The following is a 26558-nucleotide window of genomic DNA, read 5'->3' as shown; positions in this document are numbered from 1 at the left end:
TGTGAACAGTTATCTACAAAGGCTTCATACATTTTCTTTGTCTTGCCCTGTGTCTCCAGGTGTGGAGAGGCACCATTGCCAGAATGCGATACCGGCGGATGAGAGCGGCCCTTGTCATCCTGCGGGCCTACCGACGCTACAAGGTGAAGTCTTACATCCGAGAGGTGAACCGGCGCTTCAAAAATGTCCAGTCCATGAAGGATTACGGCCGCCATGTGAAGTGGCCCACGCCTCCCAAAGTCCTGCGCAAGTTTGAGGAGGCACTCAGGAGCATCTATAACAGGTACTGTTTTCTAAATAGCATTTTCTAAATAACATTGCTTTATCTTTAAAGGGCCAGTGTGTAATATTTGGCATGGTTTATTGTCAAATCTGAATCTGAATCTGAATATTCTACCCATTAATATGTTTATATAAGTGTATAATCGCTATAAAATAAAATTTGTTTGGTTTTCGTAGCCTTATAATTATGCTTTTATATATATATATAGCAAGGGCCTTGCTTTAGAGAGGTCGCCATCTTGTGCCGCCATGTATGTATGGCAGACCGAGCGGACAATCAAGCCAGCCAGAGAACGCGTTTCGCGTGTATAAATAAACCAACAAAGACAGCGGAAGGAAGGAAGGAGGAGGAGGAAACAGCAGAGAATGTTAGTAGTTCGTCGATAGAGAGTAGTGGAAGTTTTTTTTAGTTATAAAGTTTGCGAATGGACCACACTTACCACGCAACAGGAGAGAATGAACCCGAACGTCATCTGCGAGGAAAAGAAGACGCAACTTCACTCTTTGTGATGCACTCTCTGCGGCGCTTTTCCTCCTGATGATATATCTCCCCACAAAAACAAAACAGCTGAGCTCTGTTTACGGGCTGCACTGTCAGTCAGTGTGCGGGCTGGAGATTGCTGGAGCAGAGAGGGGAGGGGGTCCCCGCTTGGTAGTGTAAACGAGTATGTGTGTATTAAGTGTGTGTGTTACGCCAGAAGAGTCAGAGTTTGGGACGGAGTCTTTTACCCCCTGGAGTGTTACCAGAGTTTTTGGAGAGCTCAAATAAACTGGCCTTTTTCCCGAACACTCCTCTGGTCTCCTGCTCGTGAGGGATTCATTACAATATCGTAACATGGTTTAGATTTCTAAATAAACATTCACCTCCTCGCTAGATAGACCTACTCCTGAAAAACTCCTGTCTGCGCAAGGCTTTTTGTCCCTACGAGGCCACCGTCATTTACCTGACGGGAGGGGTGAGCGAGTGAGCCCTGCAATCTAGAATTTGACCACTGATGTCACTGTTTTCAGCGGTTTTCAACGCATTTTACACACTGGTCCTTTAAATGTGACTGCTGCATATCAGCTGCCAGATTCACATTAACATTCTAGCTTTTCAAACACGAACAAAAAGCTGCTGTGTTTGTGCTGAGTGGGTCCTTTCACAGAATAGGTTTAGGGTCAACTGTCTTTTATTTCACACTGTTCAAAAATGAAGTGGAACTGTATTTAAATGTTTAAAAATGTACCATCCATTCTCATCACGTCCTAACAAAGGCAGAGGATGAAGCTTTTTAAGATTAAATGTTTTTAAATTGCTTTCTTTTGAAGAAAATCACTTTCCTGAATTGGCTGAACTGAGAGTGGATCCGACCCCGACAGTCAGCAGAGAACACATGGCCTCGAGTGTTATTTTACATCCAGATGAGTCCGTTTGAAGCAACTTACACATGTTTCCTTCTGCCTTGGGCTCACACTGGGCATTGATTTTTCTCCCTCCATCAAAGACTCATCACTGCCTTTCATCCCAATGTCTGTTTGTTTGCTTTTTTTTATTTGAAGCTGGGCACAGTAAGAAAATAGCCTTCCTGGAGAATGATGTTGGCTGTCAGGATGTGTGAGTGAAAGTCCAATAAGTACAGTACAGCTGGGGTCCGCCGCTGACCCAGCTCTCAAGGCTTTGAGCTGTAATCTCGATGGAGATATTTTCCTTTGCTCTTAGTTTTCTGTGTGTGTGTGTGTGTGTGTGTGTGTGTGTGTGTGTGTGTGTGTGTGTTTGGATGTGTTTACCTCTAGGTGGTGGGCATGGACACTGATCAAAGGCCTCTCTCCAGAAGAAGCCCTGCAGGTGAGGGCCAAGGTAGCCAGCCTGGAGGCCCTGAAGGGCCATAGGGCCGACCTGGGGCTACAGAGGGCCTGGGAAGGAAACTACCTGGTGAGTAGGTGGGATGGCAGTGTGGGTAGGGGTGCAGTAGTAAAGCCATTGTAGTGGGGAGGTTCCAGACGCAAAAGCGTATTCACACAGTCTTTGTACTAACCAGCTGTTCACTGCAGCTTCATACAACTATTGTACAGACATGAGTTTTTCTGATCCTAATGAGAGTGTGTGTAAGATGAGAGCTCACTTGATGAATGCCAGCACTGTCTCTGAATTCCTGTAAACAAAGCCGGAGTGTTTTAACAGGTTTTTTGTGGGGGGTTTATGTCCAACAGAAGCGAGACAGCCCCGATACGGCTTCATCATTCACACTGGTGTCCAGTGAGCTGCAGCGCAAAGACAAATTCATGAGAGTTTTGTTTTCCTGCAACGTGCGCAAGGTAGGAAGGAGGCTTTTGGAGCATTTATCCTCTCCTGACCACATGCACACACAGTCACAACATGCAACTGTCTGTAAAAACAAATACACCCAACTGCTCGTGGTTTGTGCCATCACCCTGCAGGGTGTTTGGACTTGTGAGTGTGTATGCTCTCTTATCCTGTGGGGTGACTAATGAGGAGCTTTGTGTTTCCCAGATCAACCGTTTCCACAAGGCAGAGGACCGGGCTGTGCTCATCACTGACCGCCACCTGTACAAGATGGACCCCCTGAAGCAGTACAAACCCATGAAGAGCATCCCCCTCTATAACGTATGGCACACTCCATTCCTTTAACAGCCTTCTTTATTACATATACAGGGTGGCAAACAGAGGGCGGCTCATAAGACACTGGTGTAATACCATTTTAGTGCAGATTTCCAAAGAGGTTCCATATATTGGCCTAATGGGAGGAGAGATGCAAATCCATAAAACACGGTTTCATGTGCAGCACATCACAGTGAGAATGGTTTCTGCAGAATTGCTTTTGATTTGAAGTGAATTACATGTTACACACTTAAAATGACACACAGTGAATCATATTACCTCAAGGTAATGCTGCCAGACGCACAAGGGTCTTGTTCTGATTCATCTAAAGTGGAGCCTGATGTGAATTTTCAATATATTCACATAAGAATGAGCAGCACAAATGTAGTATGCTTCTTTGCATCTGTCAAACTTCTATAAACAGAGACACTAAGAGACTCAACCATTTCATCAAACTCATACTTTAATATGTTACTAGTTTATCAGCTGTGATTCAGCCAAGTTTTTCATACACAAAGGAAATTCCATGTGCTTTACTGTACAGAAGTAGTTCCCAGCTTTTGGGCCAAGACCCCCCAGTTGTCACAAGATAAATCTACGGTGTCAGGAGTTAATTAAGGGTTAGGGAGTAAGAAAAAGTTAAATTTAAGTGCTTAAAATTATGTTTATTTTTACGATTTTAGCCCCGTTTCCACCAAACACTTTCGGTTAGGGGTGTAACGGTACGCAAAAATCACAGTTCGGTACGTACCTCGGTACACAAGTCACGGTTTGTTTGGGGTTTTTTTTCGGTACACTAATGAAAAAAATAGACAACTATTAAATATCTTTTACTTATTGGTAACCTTATTAAAACATACCACCACAGCAGTTAACTCTTTTTACACAATTTTTGAATGAAACAAATATATATAAAATCCTGCTTTTTCACATTGTTTGAATGAAAATAGAAATATAAAAGTGTAAAATAAAACCCTGCTGTTTTTTTAACACATTGTTTGAATGAAAAATATAAATATAAATTTCTGCTTAAACAGTTTTACTAAATTAAAATAAAAAGTACAGTGCAGCTGGTCAGCACATCACTGTGAGGCCAATATATGGAACCTCTTTGGAAATCTGCAGTAAGTTTCAGTTTTACTAGGAACTTACTTAGCTTTCCCACTTTGTTAAAGTGCAGTAAACAAAACATGCTTATATCTAAAGTGCAGCTTAAACAATTTTACTCAACTCCAGTGTCATTGGTTATTTCTTTAGCGCGATGGTCAGGGAAACGCTCTTTCTTTTTAAACGATGATATCGTAGTTTGCACCAGATTGCTTTTTCTAGTCATGCCGGTTAACGTTCAAACTCGGGTGGTGTCGCTTTAGATCCGTTAGCATGTTAGATGTGTTTCCAAGTACATACCCGACCGCTGTTCTGCAGTGTCGGCACACTGCTTTTGTCTTGTCCACTTGTTTATTTCCATCTTCGTATTTTACCCTGAAACCAAAGTGTTCCCAAACGGAGGACTTAAGGTTTGCGGGTGGGTCTTCAGGTTTGTCAGGCTCACTTGCCATGTTGTCAAAATGCTAGAATGTGCTGCACAAAGTGAAGGCAGAGATTTACGGTCGGACTCGGTCCGTCACTCAGTTATGTCCGTCGGGGAGCTAGATATTTTAAATGGTTCGGCTCGCAAAAATGGAATTAAAATAAAATAAAATAAAATAATATCCTGCGCCCAATAATTCGGTACAGGGTCGTGCCGAACTGAAAGTCGCATACCGAACGGTTCGACACAAATACATGTACCGTTACGGCCCTACTTTCGGTATAGTACCTTTGGAACCAACAGTAACCCTTCTACATGGTACCTAGACCTTTAGTCTGCTTAGCGTTTCCACCGCAGACAGTCCTCTTAAATGTGGGCGGGGTTGTTGTCACTCACTGCTCCATCCAGCACTCACTGTATTTCCTCCTTTATCAGTCTGCACCTCGTTTATCGTCCACAGAACGAGGCTGCACGCCGATGTTCTCTGAACAAAATAGAACAGGCTGCAGTGAGAGTCTCTCTCCATGGGATATTTAAAAATAGCAGGCTTGTGCATTTAGTCCTTCTCAGGCAAGCTCAGGGGTTTAGTGTTGCTGTAGCCCACAGGAACGCCACTCCATGACGGGTTTTTTTTTCTTCAAGTAAGGATTAGAAAGTATGCAGTTCACATAATCTGGTAGAAATTAATATATATTTTTAAACACTTGAAGATCCATTTATTACCAAAAGTGTGTGTCATATAAAAACTAAAGTGATGGTCAAAGTTGTCACAGTGAAATTTAAGGTGTATTGATGGATTCATTTCGTCAACTCATGTATCGAGTAACATTACAAGTTAACGTTCCACCTTGAAAGTTGCCGGCAGTCGGCCCAGTGAATGAAGTTATTTTTTTCTCAGACTCCAGCTGCTGTGAGAAGCAGCAAAACATCCTTTCATTTCATAGTTACAGTCTACTAATAGACTTACCACAGTATGAACAGTGCTTACATAACCTTCAAAACCAGCCACAACAACGTGACCGTCCTCTATTGACCAATCAGACTGCAGTGTTCACAAACATGGGGATGATACAGAACAGTTCCATTGGTACCATCCACAACTTTTCACAGTGGAAACACCTCAGGCCTCTAAAAATTATTCAGATGAAGCTGCCATTGAGGGGAAATCACTCTGTTGGTGAACTGCTCACCACTCATAGACCGTGTGCACCATGTGAAGAGGAGATAAAAAAATAAATTGCTTTGTAGCCAGAGGTCAAAAACAGAAAAATACATGATGCATTTAAATGCTGAGTGAGTAGGATTTGGGTGATATATTGTCAGAAATGGAAGCTGATATTCATAACTATTTTTACATGAGTTTATATTCACCTGAAAAAAGGAATCGTCGTGTTTTCGTCGCATTAAAATGAGCTGTTTGTATCTGCATCCAGAGAGGGGCCGTCTCCACAGAGGTCGCCATGTTGTTTCTACAGTAGCCCAGAATGGACAAACCAAACACTGGCTCTAGATAGCACCTTTCAGGTTTGCACACTGGCCTACATAGTTCTCCTACACATTTGGCACACTGGAGAAGTTACAGCTGGTTGCCACTTCATTGGCTATGTGCCACTAAATCCGACAAACTAGACCTTAAACACTTTACAACAGAGATTTAGAATGAAATATTTAACCATGAGACTGAAACCATTTTAAAATTAATTAAAAAACAAAATAGGATAAATCAGTTTGATATGGACACCACTTCTGTCCCAGTTTAATTACAAAGGCTGCCTCATTATACTGAGACCATACAGTATTTCAGAAAGAGAGCTCTCTACGCCGGCCTTGTTAGAATTATATGTATGAACTGCCTGGTTTAATTATTGAAGACCCAGTGCGGTAAAGGGATTATGCTTTACATGCTTCTTTTAGTCTACATTAGTCTGAATGTATATGCATTTACACTTGTTCTGGAGCATTACATGTTGCTTTTATTAAATCCCTATGAATGCTGCCGTGGTAACAGACAGACTCTGGTTCATAAATAAATGTAAATATAAATTTTAGATTAGAGGGTTCAGGGAAGCTGGTTTGAATGTGGTTGAACAAATCATACCAGTTTAAATATGTATATGTGGAATAGAATTCACAGGATATCGGTTTTACAGTCGTCTTGTTTACAGAGAATCTAATTTATTTTTAACCTGCAACAAATTATTGATAATCAGAAAGTCAAGTTTTCATAAGAGTAGTGCTGAAACAACTTGTTAATTTATAGATTAGGCAATCAGGGTAATTAAACAAGCAGAAATAGTTCATATTTGGTGGTTCAAGCTTCCTAAATGTCAGAATTTGCTTATTTTTTCTCTTTTGTGTCGGACGTCTTTATATTTTGGACTGTCATTCAGACAAAACGACTTGACATTTTCCGACATTTTACAGTTATTTGGTTCATCATTCATGAAAAGAATCAATAGCTGCAGCCCTACTTGAGATTTTCTTATTAGAGATGTTCCTTCTATACAACAGTAGGATGTAAACTAAATGATATTCTCGCACTTCCAGTTGAGGTTTACGTTCGTGCTGTTTGTGACAGCGGCTGTGACAGAGGTGACAGTTTTATCTCTGGTCTCCACGTCTCACCAGCCTGTTATTCTGTGGCAACATGTCAATATGCAAAAATCTCATTCAGCTCTACAATTGGCTGCTTTTGATTCATATTCACACTGTGATAGGCCCATTAAGGCTGCTACATGCTCTCAGCACATGAGGCTGTTTCCATGGCAAACGTGTCCTGCGTGTTTGTGTGTGTGTGTTGACTTCATGCCACTTGTGTTTTTTTTCACAAGCAGTGACAAAATAATTTGCATGTGAGGTGGAATTTATTTTATCCTCTTTCCTTTTCTCTTGTTTTCTTCAGTCAAATCAATTTCTAATAGGATTAAGAGTTTTTAACCTGTTTTGAGATGTGGTCAGAAAAAGACAGTTTGACAAAATATGCTTCTTCATTTTCTTGCTGACAGTCAGATGAGAAGATCAATAAAATTCTTAGAAAGATGTATTCAGACCAGACATGAGGTGAATTTTTCTCAGTGTTGTAAACAGCGGTGGTCTGTGAGGAATACTTTTCACTATATTAAAGATTCATCCTGTTCCACCATTATTTAAATTTCGTCATTGTCTCCCACTGATGTATCTCACTGGGACGACACTACACTGCCCCCTGATCTCCAGTGGTACTGCTCCGTTTCATCAGTATCCGTAAGCTTTCAGAAAACCAGCGTATATATATAGACAAGTTGAACACAGAGTACAGGGGGCTCTGTCCGTCTCTGTCTCCATACCTAACAAGTAAAACTAGTTTCAAAGAGTAGTTCAGCTACATTTAAACTACATCACAGGAAATGATCACAGTCTGAGTCTGGATCTCCTATGAAGGCACAACTGGATTGAGAGTGAGTAAAGTGTAGGGCAGGCTAATCCTCACCTATGAGCCTTTACACTGTCACTTTTGGCGGCGGCGAGTCAAGCCATGCTGCACTACGTTTCATTATCAGTTAAGACACGCCATGCCACGCTAAGCTGAGATGGACCTTCTCCAGAGTAGGTCCAAAAGCCAGGCCGCCCAATTTCAAGCGGGTAGCAGTGATGTCTTGCTGACTGCAGCCAACCCTTAACAACACAGCTTCTCCCCCTCAAACAAGTCAAGGCCCTACTCACCTCTGTCCTTAGATATCTGCTTTATTTTACTGTTTTTGAATATTCAAAGTTGTGTGAAGTTGCTTTTCCTTATTTTGCTGCTTCACAATCAAAGTTTTTACATAACAAAATAAAGGGGGGCTTTTATTGTGAAGAATCAACAGGAAATGAAATGTGTTAGCATCTTTTCTTCAATTAAGACAAGTCTAATAATTCAGCAGGGAGGAAGAGTAAAAGTAGAAACAGCCACAGTGAGATGTTGATGAAGAGCTACAGACAACAGATTCTTACTGCACCTCTGCAAACAGCTCACCTCCAACAGGTAAACTTCTTTTACCTGCCCTGCTGTGGAAAAACACATGCAGCAAAAATAACAGGGGACTTGAGCCATGGATCAGTCCAAGCCGTCATCAGATACACCTTCAAGTTGGTAGCCCTGTTGTAATGGAAATGCAAATCCCTGCCGCGCTGGGCTGATGGCCCAAACCAAACCAAGCCACCCCATGACTGTCAAAAAGGGGTATTAGGAAGTGTTTTAAGGAGAGAATAGGGAGCAATTGTTGGGATTAAATCAGGAAAATGCTAAACTTATCAAATAATTACAGTATTTGATCACAGACATCCTGGTTGCAAAGCAGAGGTGATTTTAGTCAAATAGCAGGTAATTGTCATTAAATGACAACCATGGCCAAAGAGCTGCTGTGGCATATTGTCAGAAATGGCATAAAACATCATGAGAATAATACTGCAAATTGTAGTTAAACTGGAAATAGAACTCCATGTAGTTAACTACTCACTAACACTGATCGCAGAAGTATAATGCCTATTCTCATGTACCCCCCCAATGTTAACACTCAGTACGTTTACATGACACTTGAAAAAAACGAATTATTGCCTTAATCCAACTATAACTGGACAACTGAAGTGCATGTAAAAGTGCTACTCCGACTAATATCGGAGTTCTCCAACTCCGATTAAGACACCCAGATAATTTGATTGGAATTAGATTTTCTCCGGCATGTATACGCCGTAATCGGAGTTAAACTAGACAATGCACGTGCGCATGCGCCACACCCCCCTTGCTGGCGTATGACCCCGGAACAGACAAGACATGCTATTGTTGTAGCCCTCCAACAGCATACGGCGTTCTTGTCTGCCTCTCGAAATCACCATGACCACGAGGGATAGTGTGCACCTTATCTGCACAATCAGTAACGCGTACATTACGTACGAGATGAACAAAGCTGTACGATTATCCATCTTGCTGTTGTTCAAAAATGCCGGTCTGCCACCTGGCTCCAGTTGTTTATTAAGTGACGTAATAGTTCAACTGGAAAGGGGGCCATATTAACCCACTGAAACGACGCATATCGCCACCTAGTGATGAGGAGGAGGACACGTTCCCGTCAGTCATTTGATTTTCTCAGTTGCATGTAAACTGGGACAAGGACAGAAGTCCGATTAGATGCCAAAATCGAATTTTGAGCATAGCTCGATCAAGCTGTGCATGTAAACGTACTGACTGGTATCTCTATCAGCACTGTCTGCTCTTGCTGTTAGCACCATTAGCTGCTAGCCTCCAGCTCAGCCACCTCCATGTTGAGAGCTGTGTGCAGACAATCCTGGCATAGACTCTGAATCATATATATGCTTTGAATGTTGTGTACAGCTCCAGTGAGCTTTAGCAATGCTGTAGGCAGATTTTGTTACGAGGGTAACTGTTTACACCTGTTTCCAGTCTTTATGCTAAGCTAAGCTAACTGTCTCCTGGCTGTAGCCTCATATTAACCAACATATGTCAAAGTAGTATTGATCTTCTCATCAAACTCTCTCCAATCATACAGAATACAGTCTTATATAATACATTTTAAGGGTGATGAAATTTGACCAAATCTAAGTCATCACTCAAATAGCTCTTTGAGGAGGTGATCACCAGCTAATATGTCCTCACTCTTTAGGTGTACAAAACAAATACATCCTCATAAAGAGCAAACACAGATATATTTATGCAGTTTCACGAAGTTTAAATGGACTGCCAAATGTCCATCTCAATAAAACAGAGAGAGAAGAGGAAGCAGCAGAGTAATGCATACGTAAAACAAACTATTGGTGATATTGTACAACCGGTTCTTCTGTTATGCTTTGCTATGACACATTTATTGCTCACGCAGTTTATTTGCACCGCTAACCTTGGAGGTGAGGCAGAAATGAGACAGGAAGTGAAGGTGTAATACATTAATCTCCGAGGCGGATACGCCTCCGTAGTCTGGTGTTGAAATGAGTGAGAGATGAGGCTGGCGTGGGGTGACAAACTGTGACGAGACACCCCGGTGTTCAATCTGACAAAGTGACAGGAGGGAATTAGAAGAGAGCCCGGAGATGGACACCCGAAGCCTTTATCGCTGCATCTGGAAGTGAAATGTGGAGATGGAGTTGAGACAGATGGTGGCAGCGAGAGAGAGCAGCATGAGTTAAGGAGATTTTTAGTTATTGTTCATTCAGAGAGAGTGACTCACACACACGCACACACACCGAGCTGATAGATGAGGCTCAGTCTCATGCACAGGGCATATGGGGAGCCGTCAGTGTTGTAGAAGGACGTGGGGGTCGCATGGTATGGTTTGCAGCTTTCACACATTCAAGGTGACACAACAAGAATCATAAAGCATACGTACATTATAACCAAAGATAGACTTGAGGGTAAAGACGCTTACAACCATTTTTAAACCTTTTGAAAACATGAACAAAACTTTTCATGCCTGTATTTTATCTAGATAATTAAGACTTGTTCCATTCATATTTGACATATTTGTACGCCCGTTTATAAAAGGCTAATCAGTATAATGGGAAAGTAATGTTTGCTGATTGGGTTTGCACTCCAAAAACAAAATCCAAATGTGTTCATATCCCATAAAAAGACTCAAGCAAACAAGGAATTAATCCTAATAACAAATCTGTGTATCAAAAGCCTGATAAATCTTCTTCCTTTGTGCCATAGAGCTCCATTGTTGTCCAGAAACTATCAAAAACACATGAGTGAGCCACACTGTTGCACTGGGTGACATGCTCCTTCATTACCATGAGCACACACACTTTATCTCAATTCACTTATCATCCTGCTGACACAAACACTCACTAAGGCATTGAATGTTGATTCATCCACAGCTAAAAATAGTTCCCAACAAATGCTGTTGTTCTTCCTGACTAAGTTGCCTCTTTATATATTTGTAGGTCTGGTGCACACTGGTTCCCATTGAAGCTGTAGATCTTTAAAAACACACAGGTAGATTGTTCATTTTACGAACAGTGAAAAAAGACTTTGTTGGTTTTGGTCTGTTCATAAGATTTGTTCACAACCAGAGGAATACAGGAAATTGCCAGCCTCTTCATTTAATGCAACTTTATCATAATGCTCCATGAGCAGCTCCTCAAGGATTTTGCAACGAGCAACACAAATTCAGCCAGTCCCCTAGAATTCTGCACAACCTTGCAATTTTGTCCAGTTCACTGTAAATTTGAAGATATAAAACAGGGAAAATCTCATTTCTTTGAACAGTTTTGTGCAGCCTATTGATTCCCTCAGCCCCTATCTCTCCCTGTCTGTGCCTGGAATCACAAATACACAGTGACAGAGCTAACCATTAGCATCACATGGCTAATGTTACCCAGTATTTATTCACATTCACATTAACAACGGAGTTGAGCTGTTTTGCTGTCGGTGTCAGATTATCAGCTCAGTATTGGATGTTAACCACAGTTGCAAGGCTTTGGCCCAAATGGTAATATATGACGAGTCGTGATGAGATCACGTCATGCTGTGTTAGCCCATGCTATCCGGGCAGAGAGCGCATGAGGAGAGCAGCTCATGGAGACGGTCCTTCAGTGCTGTGTCGAACAACATTAACAACTGATTTGCTGTAATCAGCCCCCAACCATCACAAATTGATTATAATTCTGTGGGAAACACTGAAAGCTCATAATAATAAGCGCTGAATCCGTGAGAGCATCACAACTAATTTTGCAGTTCTCACTTGCCCCCTCAATTTCATTGCAGAAAAATGCCTATAAACATCACAAGAAAAGCTGCCATGAAATCAGGCATTTTTGGGCTGCCACAATCACATAATTACGAAATCCTTAAGAGACTTTAAACCTTAAAACAATAATACCTGGTGTTCTAGCACTTCGGTCGCACATGGCAGAATGATTAGTAAAACCTCTGTTTTGTTATTGTTAGGCCGCAGGTGGCTTTGATGTATCCACTCTCTGATATCAATCAGGCAGTTATTGAGGGGATCTAGGCTGTTGCAGTCATTAGGAATGATGGGTATGTACAGCTGGGTGTCATAGGCATAACAGTGATAAGACACGTTATGTTTGTGCAGTATGTGACCCAATGGAAGCATGTAGAGTGAAAAGAGAACTGGACCCAAAATAGAACCTTGTGGTACTCCGTAAATAACGTGAGCCAAGGAGGATAAGGAGCTGCCGTGTGTTACAGAGTCAGGTCTGTTAAAAGTAGGACCTGATGTACAGACCCAATGTCTCAGGCGGTTTAAAAGAATTTCATGATGTATTGTATCAAAGGCGGCATTGATATTGAGAAGAACAAACATAGGACAGAGCCCTGCATCTGCATTTAAAAGAAGGTCAGTAGTCACTTGAACATCATTACGACAGTACACTGACTTGTAAGGCTTTGGTAAACTGACCTGCTCATCAGAGTTACATAGTAGGGAGAGTGTGCATCTCTGTCAATGTTATTTATGAACGATTGCGATGTAAGCTGCAACCTTAATGATGTCATCCCTGTCTCACCAAAAACAATAGTATTTCAGCAAAACTGAAACTTCTTGTCATTCTTTGTTTCTTTTTTATTTTGGTGTTTATCTCCAATGTCACAATAAATAAAACTGTGCAGAATCATTTTTGTGTGTAAAATCCTGTAATATTACTTTACCTGTCAGTTGAAATGGTGCTTTGATGTCATATTTGCCGGCTCCAAATCTTGCAGTTTGTCAACAAATGCACGTGTACAGCCATTCGTGAGACTCCATGAGACAAGGATGACACCGATAAGGGTACATTCTGTCACAATCTTTCATAAACAACATCAGCAGGGATAACACTCGCTGTCGGATTGTCTTTGTCTTCCTGTGAGACAGATTACTACAGCTTACGTCAGGGCAGTATAAACAGTTTGCAATCCTGCAGGCGTATGTAGTTAGGACAGTGTGATGTGTGACCACTCTGACTGTAGGAGCGCCAACTCGCAAAAATATTAATTCTTGCATAAAGTTGCTTCAACAGCATTTGGTTGCCAGAGTCATTCACCCTGTTAGTCACCATGACATCACCGATTATAACCACTGCCCTGCTGTATCCATAACACTGGGCCTTTATAAATGTCAAGCCGAGTGGGTGAGTGAATCGGTCAAGGTGAAAAAAGGCGGGTGAGAAGAAGTGTAGAAAGAAAAGAGGGGTGAGGGGGAGGAGATAGAGATGTACTGTGGGCTGAGAGGCCCAGCAGCGTGACGCGGAGCTATCGATCGGAGAAGGTCAAACAGAGGGGAGAGCAGTTAGCTCGTTGTTGATTAGCACTGATAGGCTAACACTACAGCATCCCCCCCGGCTGCCCTATACTGTGTATTTACTGCTGCTCCTGCAGGGCAGCATAAGGCCTGATAGATGGCTCGTACCACAGGGAGGAGCCGACTACTGTCTGCCCGAGGATTTACACACCAATTAATGCTTGCGTAGCAAAAGTGACATCATCACCCTGAATTTCATCTTAAATAAAACACTGAAGAAATGTTGAGCTATACATTCTGCATCAGTGACTCATCTCACTGCTTTTCACCATCTTTCCTTTTCATTTTCTATTCTTGCCTCCTCTTCCTCCTCCTCCTCCTCCTCCTCCTACACCCACCCACCCCCACCTCACCCCGCTCCCTATCCAGTGCTGTCTTTCCCCTCTCTCCTCTCCTCTCTCTCCGCTGCTGCCGCTTCTCTCTTCCCGTTGTTGTCATGCCAACTTCCCAGGAGACAGCGTTGTCATGGATACCGAGCGGCAGGGCAGATCAGCTGATGTCTGGTGTCGTTCAGGCATGTGCACAAATCGCTCTCCTGTATGTGCGCTCCTTTCCTCCCGTTTTTCCCAGCAAGGCTTATCTGTGATCCCCGCGGCTCTTATTCTCCTCGCGCTCTTTCTCGCCTCGTGGGGTTTTTTTTTTTCATTCACCCATTGATCCCTTCACTTTTCTCAACCTACCACCGCCCACAGTTGCATAGTGACCATACAGACTTTGTTTACAGAGATGATTGCTGCTGTACATGTGCAGCCATGTCAAGTTATTCTTAACCAAAGAATACAGTGAACAAAAGAGACGTCTACTGTCTGCAAGAAGCTCTTAAATTATGCAAAACACTGAGATCAGGATGAGAAGGTGATGAAGCATCATTGTGTTAATAAATTCATTCATCTCAGAGGCAACGTGCAGGGGGATGACTCGTCTTTGCCCTGTAAACATCACTGGCTCGCTAGCCTCACAACATGAATGGCTGCAGAGCTTTGCTTATTATATCATATTCATTTAATTGCACCCTTTGCTCCTGCTGCTATTTTCCTCCTCTATCTTTCCAGGACTGTCTGCAGGTGTTATATAACCGATAGGTCGTTCCCCTAAGAATACACCAGGAGAACCTGCTGTTCAAATTATGTCCTCATGACAACAGCAGAGCAGAGTTGATCACACCAGAGAGCACTCGCCAAAAACCACTGTGGTCCTGCCTGCACATTGACAACGCCACATCATTGTTGTTCGCTCACTAGTGTTTTCACCAAAATACCTCTTCTTTGGGTACATGGCATTTATAAATGCAAATAAGACATTAGCACACAATTTGGTGCAGCCCTTCAGGGTCAAACTGTAACAAATATGTCTGTGTCTAATGTTCTCCTTGAGCCAATCAGTGTGATTTGAAAAACAACATAGCAGAGCTGTGAGATGCATTATAGTGAGGGCTGCCCCCTGAAAGTCAGAGATTCAAATCTTCAGTCAGAGACCCTCAGTTGACTTAGATTGCGTAAGTGAAGCAGACTGTTTTTGTCAGTGTGCTGTACAGTGTACTTCTGAGGGTGTTTTGGTCCCCAGATGTTGCTGCAGAGTAAGCGCTCTTGACTTTCATGCTACTCTTTGGTACAGACAGCTGCAGACACAGTGCGTGGCTTTGTACCATAGCATTATCTTCTCTCTTCTGGTCAGAAGTGTTGAATTTACAGCTCACAGCAACTTAACACAATAAGGTCTTTGGCTTTTTTTTTTTTTTTTTTATGGTATGTTGTGTCAGCAAAAAATGTTGTTGCACCGATCCATCCTTAGCGCCGTTAGCTTGTACATTGCGTGAATGCAGCGGTCACAATGAACGTCCTGCTGAGCCCGTTCCAGGTTTGAAACTTTATATGGCAAAAAAACAAATCAACGAACTGCCAAATCTGATTCAACTGGCGTAATTCTGAGTTGGGTACGGCCACATGCTATTTCAAACATATCTAGTAGTGTGAAAGGGGAAAACAGAGACAAAAGTGACAGTTTTAGTTATAAAAAACAATATCACAAATTTGCCCAAAGGGGCTGTACAACCTGCACACCATACGACCTTCTGTCCTTACACCCTCAGTTTAGATAAGGGAAAAACTCCCCAAAAACCCTTTCAACAGGGAAAAAATGCAAGTAACCACAGGAAGAGCAACAGAGGAGGGATACCTCTCCCACATCTGCCAGACAAGTACTAAATGTGTACAGAATATGGTTGAGCCGAATACTCGCATGTCACTATAAACAATGTACTTTTTAGGAGTATCATTCCCATGAAATATGACAAATCCTCATTTGGGTGGCTGTGTTCAGTCTCTTATTCTTGAGATCCAAAATTATCTGAAGCTCAATTCTGAGGCTGTTCTGTAAATAGTTTTCATAAATAATAGATATATCAACTTCTGATGAACCAAGAGTAATTTCATGCTTGAAGTAGCAACTTCCTGTCAGGTCCCATCCACTCCTGGTTTAAGCCCCACCCACTAATTTACACTGCCTACTCCGAGAACAGATACGGATATAGATGAAGATAATGGTGCACTCACTCAACCCTATAACCAACATATTAAATTACAGTATAGACTACAGGGATGACAGATAATTGGTAAACATATGAGGAATATGGATCCGGGAAGGATGTCGCTTTCAGGTGCTGCTTAACAGTTAGGACCTGAGCCACATGACGACCTCTCCACCTGTTGATAGACAAACAGAAAAGAGGACAGACTACACCAGCACACAAGAGGCAAAGCTCACACACACCATCCACATAGACAGACAGACAGGAGGAAGTAAACAACAGAGAGAGAAAGAGACAATAGGAGAGGCTGAATCTCCTCAAGGACGAAGATCCAGATGTAACCAGAAATGTTTGTGGTACAAGTCACACATTCTCAGAAATATATAAGCACGGATCTTTTCTTAACGCTGACAAGAGCATTGTGTTTTGCTCAGCACCTCAGACGGCCTTTTTCTTTCATTTATTAGTGGCCAGGTCTCGAAATACTTTTTTCTATTCTACATGTTACTTTTAAATTTACATGCACCAAATAAATTAACTGCACCATTGGTCATTTTTTCCTGGCACTTCTTCTACGGTTAGGTCCGACCAGAAGAAATAAAAGAAAAAAATATAGCTGATGTGACATTTTCTTTTTTATGATGGTTAAAATTTGAGGAAGTCATTGTTATTTAAGTGGCGCAGGACAAAAGAAAAGTTGAGAAGTTGAAAAGTTGACTTTAAAAAGTGATTCTCACGGTCAGTGCGTCATAGTTGGCAGCCCTGCTCAAGATAATTTCTGTACCAAGTTTTGTGCACCTGAACATGAAGAGCTGAGATTTGCTTGCACGACTCGACTTTTACGTTCACTACCACGCAGATGCATGAGGTACTCTGACTCTTGATGTCCAAAGGGCCTTGGACAGTGTGTGTGAATTTGGGCCGTTAACAAATCTGTGTTTGGCAATCCAAATCTTTGATCCTAAATCGAACTGTGAGAGAAGCACTGATGGTTAGTTTAAAGCTCCGGTGTCTGAAGACAGCCTGCATCAAAATACCGGCAGTGCCAGAAATTTAGGATCTAATTGACCCACATCGACAAACCTGCTAGAAGAGGTCATAAAATGATCTAGAATTCATTAATGCAACATTTTAACCTACATTTTTAAAGTCAGTCATGCAGATAAAAGACAAAAGTTGAGTTGACTTGGTTATTTTTTTTAATTTGCACCATAACTAAGGCTTCAGTTGACATCCTGATTATTTTCTCATTTAATCATTTGGTCTATAAAATGTCAGAAAACTGTGAAAATGCTCATCACAGTTTCCTAAAGTCCAAGTTGAAAGGTCGTTCAGGTGTGTATTTTAATCCACCAACAGTTTGGAACCCAAAGATACTCAGTTTACTGTCACGTAAGACAAAGAAAAGCAAAATATCTTCACAATTTAGAAGCTGGAACGGGATGATGTTTGGCAGTTTTGGCTAAAAATCAAAAGTTACCATTAGAATAGCGTCTAGAATAGCGAATTCATCAGGCATTCACTGCACAATCTACAGTCACATGCCTCAAAGCTGATATCTTATTGTCTGACACAGATTGGAAGATTTTATTAGACCCATCTCACTCAGTGTTCCATGCAGAACACTGTGTAGGAGCATTTTAGATATCGGCACAAATTAACACAAAAAACTTGGCCTGCTTTGATGAAATCTCTGATCATCCTCGAGTTTTGTCTGATTGGTGTGGGTCGGGACGAGACGAGCACTCGAACAGATGGCTGGGCAGATAAATGCCTCCAACACACTTCATACTCGGGGTAAAACTAATTTGGTGAATCAAGACAAAAAATTAGACAAGGAAACGAATCAGAATGTATCATTACCCAACTCATTAGAACACTGACTGTCGTTCCAATCAATTAAGCCTTTAATATAAATGTAAATGTAATCGGCTCCATGTAATTAACTGCGGGTGGATTGCCTCGACAGAGAGGCATGGCTTTAGGCTTTAATTCATGGTGATTACGTGAAGTGTTTGTTTCTGAAGTCACAGGCGTCATTTTGGAGCTAAATAAGCTAGCTGGTTGTTTAGCCGCCGGAAGCAACCTGTCTCAGCCTGTCCGCCCCTGATGGGGAATTTGTCTCAGCGTTGCAGTCTGGTGAGTGGATATTAATGTACCTGCCTGGCTCCCCTCTGGCTGTTTCCTCAACATGTGGCACCTCAGTTCAGCTCAGAAAGACAAATTATGAGAGAAATAAATGGTTAGAAACCTTAGGGTGGGAATGACAAAGGAGAACGCTCGGCAAAAAGGAGGAGAGATAATAGTATAAAAGGAAAACATGGATGAAAGAGAAGGGAACAGGGAGCTAATGAGCTCCTCATCCTCCTGAGATGTGTTTGCCTGTGAGGATATTGGTTTCTTCCTGTTGTGTCTACTTTGAAGACCTGTAAAGCTAAACAACCCAACCGCAAAAACTGGGATTCCCCTTTTAGCCTCTCTGCTTTCCGCTGTTACGTCGTTTGGGGGCTCTGAGTGGAAAAATTCGATTGGACCTTTGGGATGCTGATCAATAAATCTCTACTGCAAGTGCTGATTTAAGCCTTGAGTGGGAGAAGTCCGGTGAATACACCACTAGACACCAGTGTTTGCTTTGGCTTGTTTTTAGTCTCACTGTAAAAAAGCTCTTAACAGAGCATGGCACACTAAAACTTAACGTATCATGCAAAATAAAAACAACTTAAGTGGGTAATTCAAGATTTATCAAGGTAATCACAACAGTGTACGTCTTTATCGCTACATTTTACAGTTGTGGGGTTTTTCTTGTTTTGCTTTCTGATGAGGCTGAGTGTGTTTAAGACAATTCTTGAAAATCTCGGTGGGAAGAATCGTACGGCAGGAGGAAGACAATTCCAGGGTTTTGGGGCAGCAATAAAGAAAGCCCTGTCCCTGTAACCCTTAGTCCTGGATCTGGGGACAGACAGAAGTCTTTGATCAAATGAACTTAGTTCTCTCCCAGTGTGATGGGGGAAGAAGAGCTCTACGATGCACAATGGGGCGAGGCCGTTTAGCCCTATTCGGATGGGATTGGTTTAACGTGGAGACGTGGGGTAAAGTAATTATCATCAGGGATTTTAGTCCCGTCCGAAAGCACCATGTCTGTTATCATTACGGATAATGTCAGTAAAAATTACAGCGCCTTTTACCTTCTGTAAAACGGTCTGCAGAAAATACTAATCCCGTGCAAATGCGATCCTCTGTAAAAATGTATGTAAATATTTCTAGTTTTCTGTGTTTTTTTGATGATGGAGGCGCTTGCAGAAGCATTCGGTGTTGTCGTGATAGTGGACATTCTTCTAATGATCACATAGCCCTACGTGGGAGACCAATCAAAAAGGTTGAGAAGAAAGCACTTTTCAGAGCCACGAGACTTCTGGTTGTGTTAGGACGGCCTAATGTAAATCCATACTCTTTATTGTTGTGTGCACACAATCCTGATCATGGGCAATATTTCATATTGGGCTAATCATTAATTATTACTCGTCAATACCCATTGGTAGCTTTGTCACCTTCTACCTATGCCAATCCTCAATGCCTATGTGCAGTTTCACATAGATTGATCACGTCAGTGAGTAGAAAAACGTGGGACAGACAGAATGACACACTGACAGTTTCCATGATTATGTACAGCATACCAAAAAATTAGGAAAAAACAACATTGGGCCACAGGAGGAGCCACAGCGATCGGTCGCATTTTAGCCATTTTGAAGCATTTTTCTGTTGTTATAGTGCCACCCAGTTGCCAATTAGAGTTACATTTCTCCAGTCACCTTGAGGCGTCCTGTTCTACATATCTACCAAGTTTAGTAAAAATCCATATGGCGGTTAGGCCTAGATAAGAAATGAGCTCTCTAGCGCCCCCATTTTGTTTGATGGGGTCAATAATGGAGGGGTCCCCTCAGATTATGTGTGGTCATATGCCTACAAAGTTGCGTGGTGATGGGTGAAACCCTTGAGATGTTATTCACCTTTATGTGATGAGCCACGCCCTCCGCAATATTCATTGCCTTATAGAAGCTCAGTTTTAGGAAGTTTTCCAACTTTTGCCAAGAGGGAACTTTAGATATTGGTCCCTAGATTATGTTCACCCAGTTTCATGCAGATCGCTCAAACTTCCTAGGAAGAGATCCATTTGAAGTGTTTTTCAAAAAATTCAAAATGGCGGAAAATCTATATAAGCGGAAGTTATGGGTTCTTGATGCAAATGTGTTCCTCATGAGGAGAGGCATCTCTGTGCAAAGCTTCATGTCTCTACGACATACGGGGCATGAGATATCCCCATTCACAGTTTGCCATTTCAATTGGTTGCTATAGCGCCCCCCTTTGGCCAATTGATGTAATATTGCTTCATTGGCATCCTCCCATGACCCTCTACAACTGTGCCAAATTTCACATGGATTGACCAAGTCAGTGAGGAGAAAAAAGTGGAACAGACACACAGAGTTTTCGTCATTATATAGTAAGATTATCCTTCAGCTAAACGTAACACATACAGGAAGCAACGTAGCACACACATGCCGACAGGGAGGTGGCACCAGGGCGCAAACTGAGTTATCACTCCCATCTCTGGTAGAATTACGGAAATTTCTCTTTTTGACCTTGTTAAAACTCTTGCTGCTGCATTTTGGACGAGTTGAAGACAGGATAAGCAAGACTGAGAAATACCAAAATATAATGAATTGCAATAGTCGAGGCAGGAGGATATGAAGGCGTGGATGACTTTCTCCAGGTCAGAAATACAGAGAATTGATCTAAGTCTAGAGATTATGAGCAACTGCATGAAACTTAATTTTACTGCTTGATTGATTTGTTCGTCAAACCTCAGCGTCAAGTATAACCTCAAGATTTTTAGCATGAGATTCAACAGAGGGGACCAAAGGGCCAAGATGAGGAGACATGATTCTGGTCAAGTGCCGTAGTCCAAATAAAATAGTTTGCTGCCATCCAGGATTTGATGTAGTAAAGACAGTTATTAAGGTCAGTTAGTTTGCTGATGTTGGTTGGCTCTAAAGGGAGGCACATCTGTGTATCATCCGTTACTGTAGACTCAGTTCTGATCACAGACTCAGAGGGAGCAATAAAATCCCTTTTACATCAATATCTTGTGATTTCTAGAAGCCACGTAGGCGGGATAATGTACAGGGTAATTTGCGTCAGGGTTTATTTCACAATAATGACTCACTGTACATTATCCCTTACGTATACCATTGGTTTTGTCCATTAACAGTTCCAGTAAAGTTTATTCAAACAAGACGACCACATCTTTTACAAATCAGAGAGAGGCAGCATCGCTTTGTGCAGTTTTATTAGAAACATAAAGTAAGAAAAAAATAAATATGGAGCTGCAGATGTGTGGAAGATGTAGACTGTGTTTGCTCTGCAGCAAGTTCAGTTTTCTATCACAGCAGTCTTACGACTATAGTTGACAGAGCACTGAACATCTAAACTCAAGTGAAAGTACAGTTACACCCATAAATAAATAACCTGAGTAAAAGTTAAAACTTTGCATTTTGGAAACTAGAGCTGTACCTGACAAAAAAACCCTTGGCTGCTGACTACCAACACTTTAACCATCAAGCCACACAAAAATAACACAAGCAGTACCTTTTATTTATCAAGGTTTTTCATCTCCTACTGACACAGGAGATCTGGTAAATACTCCAGATTCCTCAGGTCTCTACTTCCAGCGGAAGTCAAACAGGATGAGCTGTAGCCTGGTGCAGGAACCCCAGTGAATTCACGTCCTGTGGGGTGCGCCAACTCATATTCCCTGATATGCCTGATCATCTGTGTCTCTACATGTGATGTATTTGTGTTTATCCACAGTACAGATGGTTATGTGTTGCATCTCTCAGCACACATTTGTGCCTTTTCACATGTTTGTGTTTCTCTGTAGGCTCTATGTACATGTTTATCTGTGTTTAATTGTGTGTCCTCTCTGTCTCTCTCTCTCTCGCACTGTCCCAGGTGACGGGAGTGAGCGTGTCCCCTGGGAAGGACCAGCTGGTTGTGTTCCACACCAAGGACAGCAGGGATCTCGTGGTGTGCCTGCAGGGCATGGTGCCTGCCAATGAGAGCCGCATCGGGGAGCTGGTTGGCACCCTACTCAGCCACTTCAAGAGGTAAGCGATGGGGGAAACAAGTGGTTGTCGAAGCTGAATTACTCATTTACCTACAGGAGGCTTCATATTTTCAACTGTTGAAAAAGTGTCCTAAAGTTACGGAAGCCCTGAGAGGCATGGTGAAATTCTTTTTTTTTTTTTTTTTTTTTTTGCATACATCGTTGGCCAATACCTAGGTTTATCTCTTTTATGCACAAGAACAAAAGTTGGTTTCCGTTGGTGTCAGCGGCCTACTATGGACAGCGGCACTATCCGTTTCTCTTAAAGGGATACTTGGTAGTTGTGGTAAACTTCCCTCTATCTAACCAGTGCCTAGATATCCCTCCTCCACCCCATGGCAAAACTCCACCAGATGACGTCTTTACATCATTTGGCAGAGCTTTGCTGGCGTTTGGGGCCGTACTTCCGCTGCTCGCCACCCATGCTGCCGCCACCGTGGACACAAAGGGTATAGAAGCAGATCAAGAGACTGACATCCCCAAAATCGGACCAAAATTTGATGGAATATAAATCAAGATATTATTATATTTAGCTATAATAGCAAGAGATTGTAAACAGGAAGTGGGCGCCATACTGTTTCCTGTACAGTGAAAACGCTGATCAAACTGTAAAACAAGGCAGTGCTGATCGAATATAAACCAAGAGTCTGTCATGGCATTGCCTATTTCAGAAACTTGCTTTACCCTTACCATTTAACTGTAATCCAAGATGATCTGTTTACCCACCAGCTGCTAGCGTTTTACATGTACCAATCCACATTGAGTCACCCACCAGCAGGAGCATGGTGCATTCTGGCAGTTGTAGTTTTTGATGAGCAAAAGTGAATGCCAGAGTGCTTTTTTTCTGGTATTTGTGTCTTATATCGATGAAATACTTCTTTAATGGGACACATAGCAGCAAACAGCAGCTCTGCTCTGCTCTCTGCTATGTTCACATTTTAGAGACTGTCATTAATTTTTTTCACATTAATGATGTATTATTTCAGCAACTGCAACCCACCCACTATTAATCAGAATGTTGTTGCTACTGTGTGACAGCTGCAGTAATGATTGTGTAAACCCGGCCTGTGAGCTGGTATTAATGCGTACATTAGGCTAATCAGAGATTTATGGTGGTGTTGTGTTAGCAACGTTGGTGAAAAAAATAACATTAATCAACGTCTCCTGAGTAGACTGTGTTTGTGGACATGCTGGAACCATTGCAAGTGGGCGGTTCTTGCGCATATGAAATAGAATTCTGCTGGAGCTACTGCACAGTTCCAGTATGTTTTACAGTGGACATTTGTAGTTTGTTAAATGAGAAGGGAAAACATTTTGTTTCTGCTGCATTTGAACTTTTAATCCCCTTTATATTGTGCATTAAGCACTTTATTCTGCACGGCTTTCTCACTTTCAAAACAGCCTAATTAAGCTTCAGGCTTAATTAGGTAACCTATGCACTCATGCAAACATGGTACTGATAAAATTACATGCCAGCTCAACTTAAATTCACAAACACAATTCGTTTTTGCCAGTATTGCCAGAATTTATGAGCCCATATATTTAGGGAAAAGAGAGTCTCCACACATTCGTCACAATATCTATCCAACTTTACTGAAGGTTCAATCTGTAACAGTTTTTGTGCTACAATTGTCTTCCTGGCTGCAAATATATTTTTTATTAGATATTTTGTGTTGTACCAGTATTTTAGCTGCAGTATTTCCCACATAAATCGTGTAAGATAATACCTTGCACATAAGACATTATACATGTATCTCGAGATAAACTTTTGGCATTTTGACATAGTCCATTAAAAAAAAAAAAAAAAAACAATTTCACCTTTCCTTCCATATAAAATGCTTTAAAAAGGTGAACAGCAGTTTGCTGATGGAAATGACCTCTGTCTGACACTGAGGTGAAGGTAAAGGTCGCCGCATTTCTTGTATTTACTGCGCAGAGAAAATCCCTTTCAGTTGATGGTCAGCATATTGTCCCCATGTAAACCCCATTTCATTTAGTTTAACCCCCAGCAGTATTACAGACAAAGACATAGCCTAAAATAACAATCATGTATTGGCCCAGATGTGTGGCCAATGTGACCTGTGGCAGGAGGATTATGGGGCAGATAGAGTGCACAGCCACAGCTGCCCTCGCTTGAACTCTTATATTCATTTAATCTGAGCTCACAGCGCTCCTCAGGATAGGACCCTGTGAAGGCCAGCATTCATTTTGATTCCAACCACAGGGAAACATACATGCAGATAAAACCCTTGAATTAAATCCTTGAATCCTGCAGTCGCTCTCTCCTGCCTTTTGATTCACTGAGGTTCTTTTCAGGACTGTCTTTTTTGTATATAGCTCTCCAAAACTACAAACTACATATTTAATGTAGATAATCCACTGCAAATCCACCTTTATCACTTTAGGACCTTGAAGAATAGCACAGATAACAACCTATTGAATTTGTCCACATGCACATTAATACAGGTACTTAAGTATTTTGTTAATCAGAATAGTCGTGTTGATTAGTACAAGGTAAAACCCATGAATAGGATACTGAAATGTGGATTTGAAGTTGTATCTCAGTATCTCATCCTCGAGCTGAATTTATTTTATTTCAGTTCAGATGAGGTTAGTGGACTGCAGAAAAGCAGCTTGTCTTTTCCACTGAGCATCAGGAGAATCATACGCCCACCCACTTCCATGAACACCAGACTCGTCCTCACTTCACCCTTTTTTTGTAAGTTTTATGAGCGATAATGATCCTCTAGTTCAAGTAAAAGGTCATTTTGCCTCCACACTGCCGATAGCTGTGGCTGGAGGCATTATGTTCTCCTTTTTTTGGATGCACTTACATATGTATATCTGTCTCTACAATCTCCATCTCATTCTTGTGAACACAATATCTCAAGAATGCCTTAAGGGAATTTGTTACAAAATGGCACAAACATCCGCTTGGACGCAAAGATGAATTGATTGGATTTTGATGGTCAAAGGTTTAAGGTCAAGGTCACTGTGACCTTGCATCCAACTCATTCTTGTTACAGTGATATCTCAAGAACAGCTTGATGGACTTTCTTCAAATCTGACACAAACATTTACTTGGACTCAACAATGAATTGATAGACTTTGGTCGTCAAAAATCAAGGTCACTGTGACCTTGCATTCATGTCATTTTTGTGAACAGGATATCTGAAGAAGGCCTAGAGCGAGTTTCCTCAAATTCAGCACAAACGTTTACTTGGATTCAAGAATGAACTGATTAGAATTAGGTGGTCAAAGGTCAAGATCACTGTGACCTTGCATTTGTCTTATTCTTATGAGTGCAATATCTCAAGAACGCCTTGAGGGAATTTCTCTAAATTTGGCACAAATATCCATTTGGACTTAATGATGAACTGATTAGATTTTGGTGGTCAAAGATCAAGGAGACGGTGACCTTGGATGCATCTCATTCTTGTTAGCATGATATCTCAAGAACACTTAAGGCAGTTTTTTCAAATTTGGCACAAATGTCCACTTGGACTCAACAATCTACTGATGAGAGTTTTGTGGTCATAAGTCAAAGGTCAAGGTCACTGTGACCTTGCATCTATGTCATTCTTGTTACTGCGATATCTCAAGAACAGCTTGAGGGACGTCCTTCAAATCTGAGAAAATGTTTACTTGGACTCAACAATGAACTGATTGGATTTTGATGGCCAAACATCGAGGTCACTGTGACCTTGCATATATCTCATTCTTGTGAATGCAATATCTGAAGAAGGCCTAGAGGGAGTTTCCCCAAATTAGGCGCAAGCTTCCACTTGGATTCAAGAATGAACTGATTAGAATTTGGTGGTCAAAGGTCAAGGTCACAGTGACCTCACCAAATATGTTTTTGGCCATAACTCAAGAATTTACATTAATAATGACAAAATCCATCTTCCATGTTTTCACAGACTGTAGTATGTACGGTGTAAACTGTAAGAGAAACTTGACTTTAACCGTTAGCAAGGAGTTCAAGGAGTTCTAGTTCTGTCATGTATTAACGTAAGATGCTGTCACATGCTTTTAATGTGTTGCATCACATTGTTGTTTTCCTATGAGTACAAGCAGTATACGCACGGTTAAGTGCACATCAGCAGGACCTTCCAAAAATGATCTAAAATAGTAGTGTGTGTGAATAAAGTGATTTCATTCATTCTACTTTCATCCTGTGTTTT

The 26558-nt window shown here is 41.6% G+C and overlaps 1 protein-coding gene across 1 annotated transcript in view; it reads left to right on the top strand.

The window, feature by feature from the left end:
• myo1d (myosin 1D) overlaps window positions 1–26558 on the top strand; it is a 193458-nt gene that overhangs the window by 117103 nt on the left and 49797 nt on the right. The window contains exons 17-21 of the mRNA XM_049564439.1: window positions 60–283; window positions 2059–2197; window positions 2476–2580; window positions 2777–2890; window positions 22221–22375. Coding sequence (XP_049420396.1) covers window positions 60–283; window positions 2059–2197; window positions 2476–2580; window positions 2777–2890; window positions 22221–22375 — 737 coding nt within the window. The remainder of the gene's footprint in view (window positions 1–59; window positions 284–2058; window positions 2198–2475; window positions 2581–2776; window positions 2891–22220; window positions 22376–26558) is intronic.

The sequence above is a fragment of the Epinephelus fuscoguttatus genome, linkage group LG20 (genome assembly GCF_011397635.1).
Source record: "Epinephelus fuscoguttatus linkage group LG20, E.fuscoguttatus.final_Chr_v1".
NCBI classification, from domain to species: domain Eukaryota; kingdom Metazoa; phylum Chordata; class Actinopteri; order Perciformes; family Serranidae; genus Epinephelus; species Epinephelus fuscoguttatus.
The sequence above is the reverse complement of the archived record's forward strand: the minus strand, read 5'-3'. Positions and strand labels throughout refer to the sequence as shown.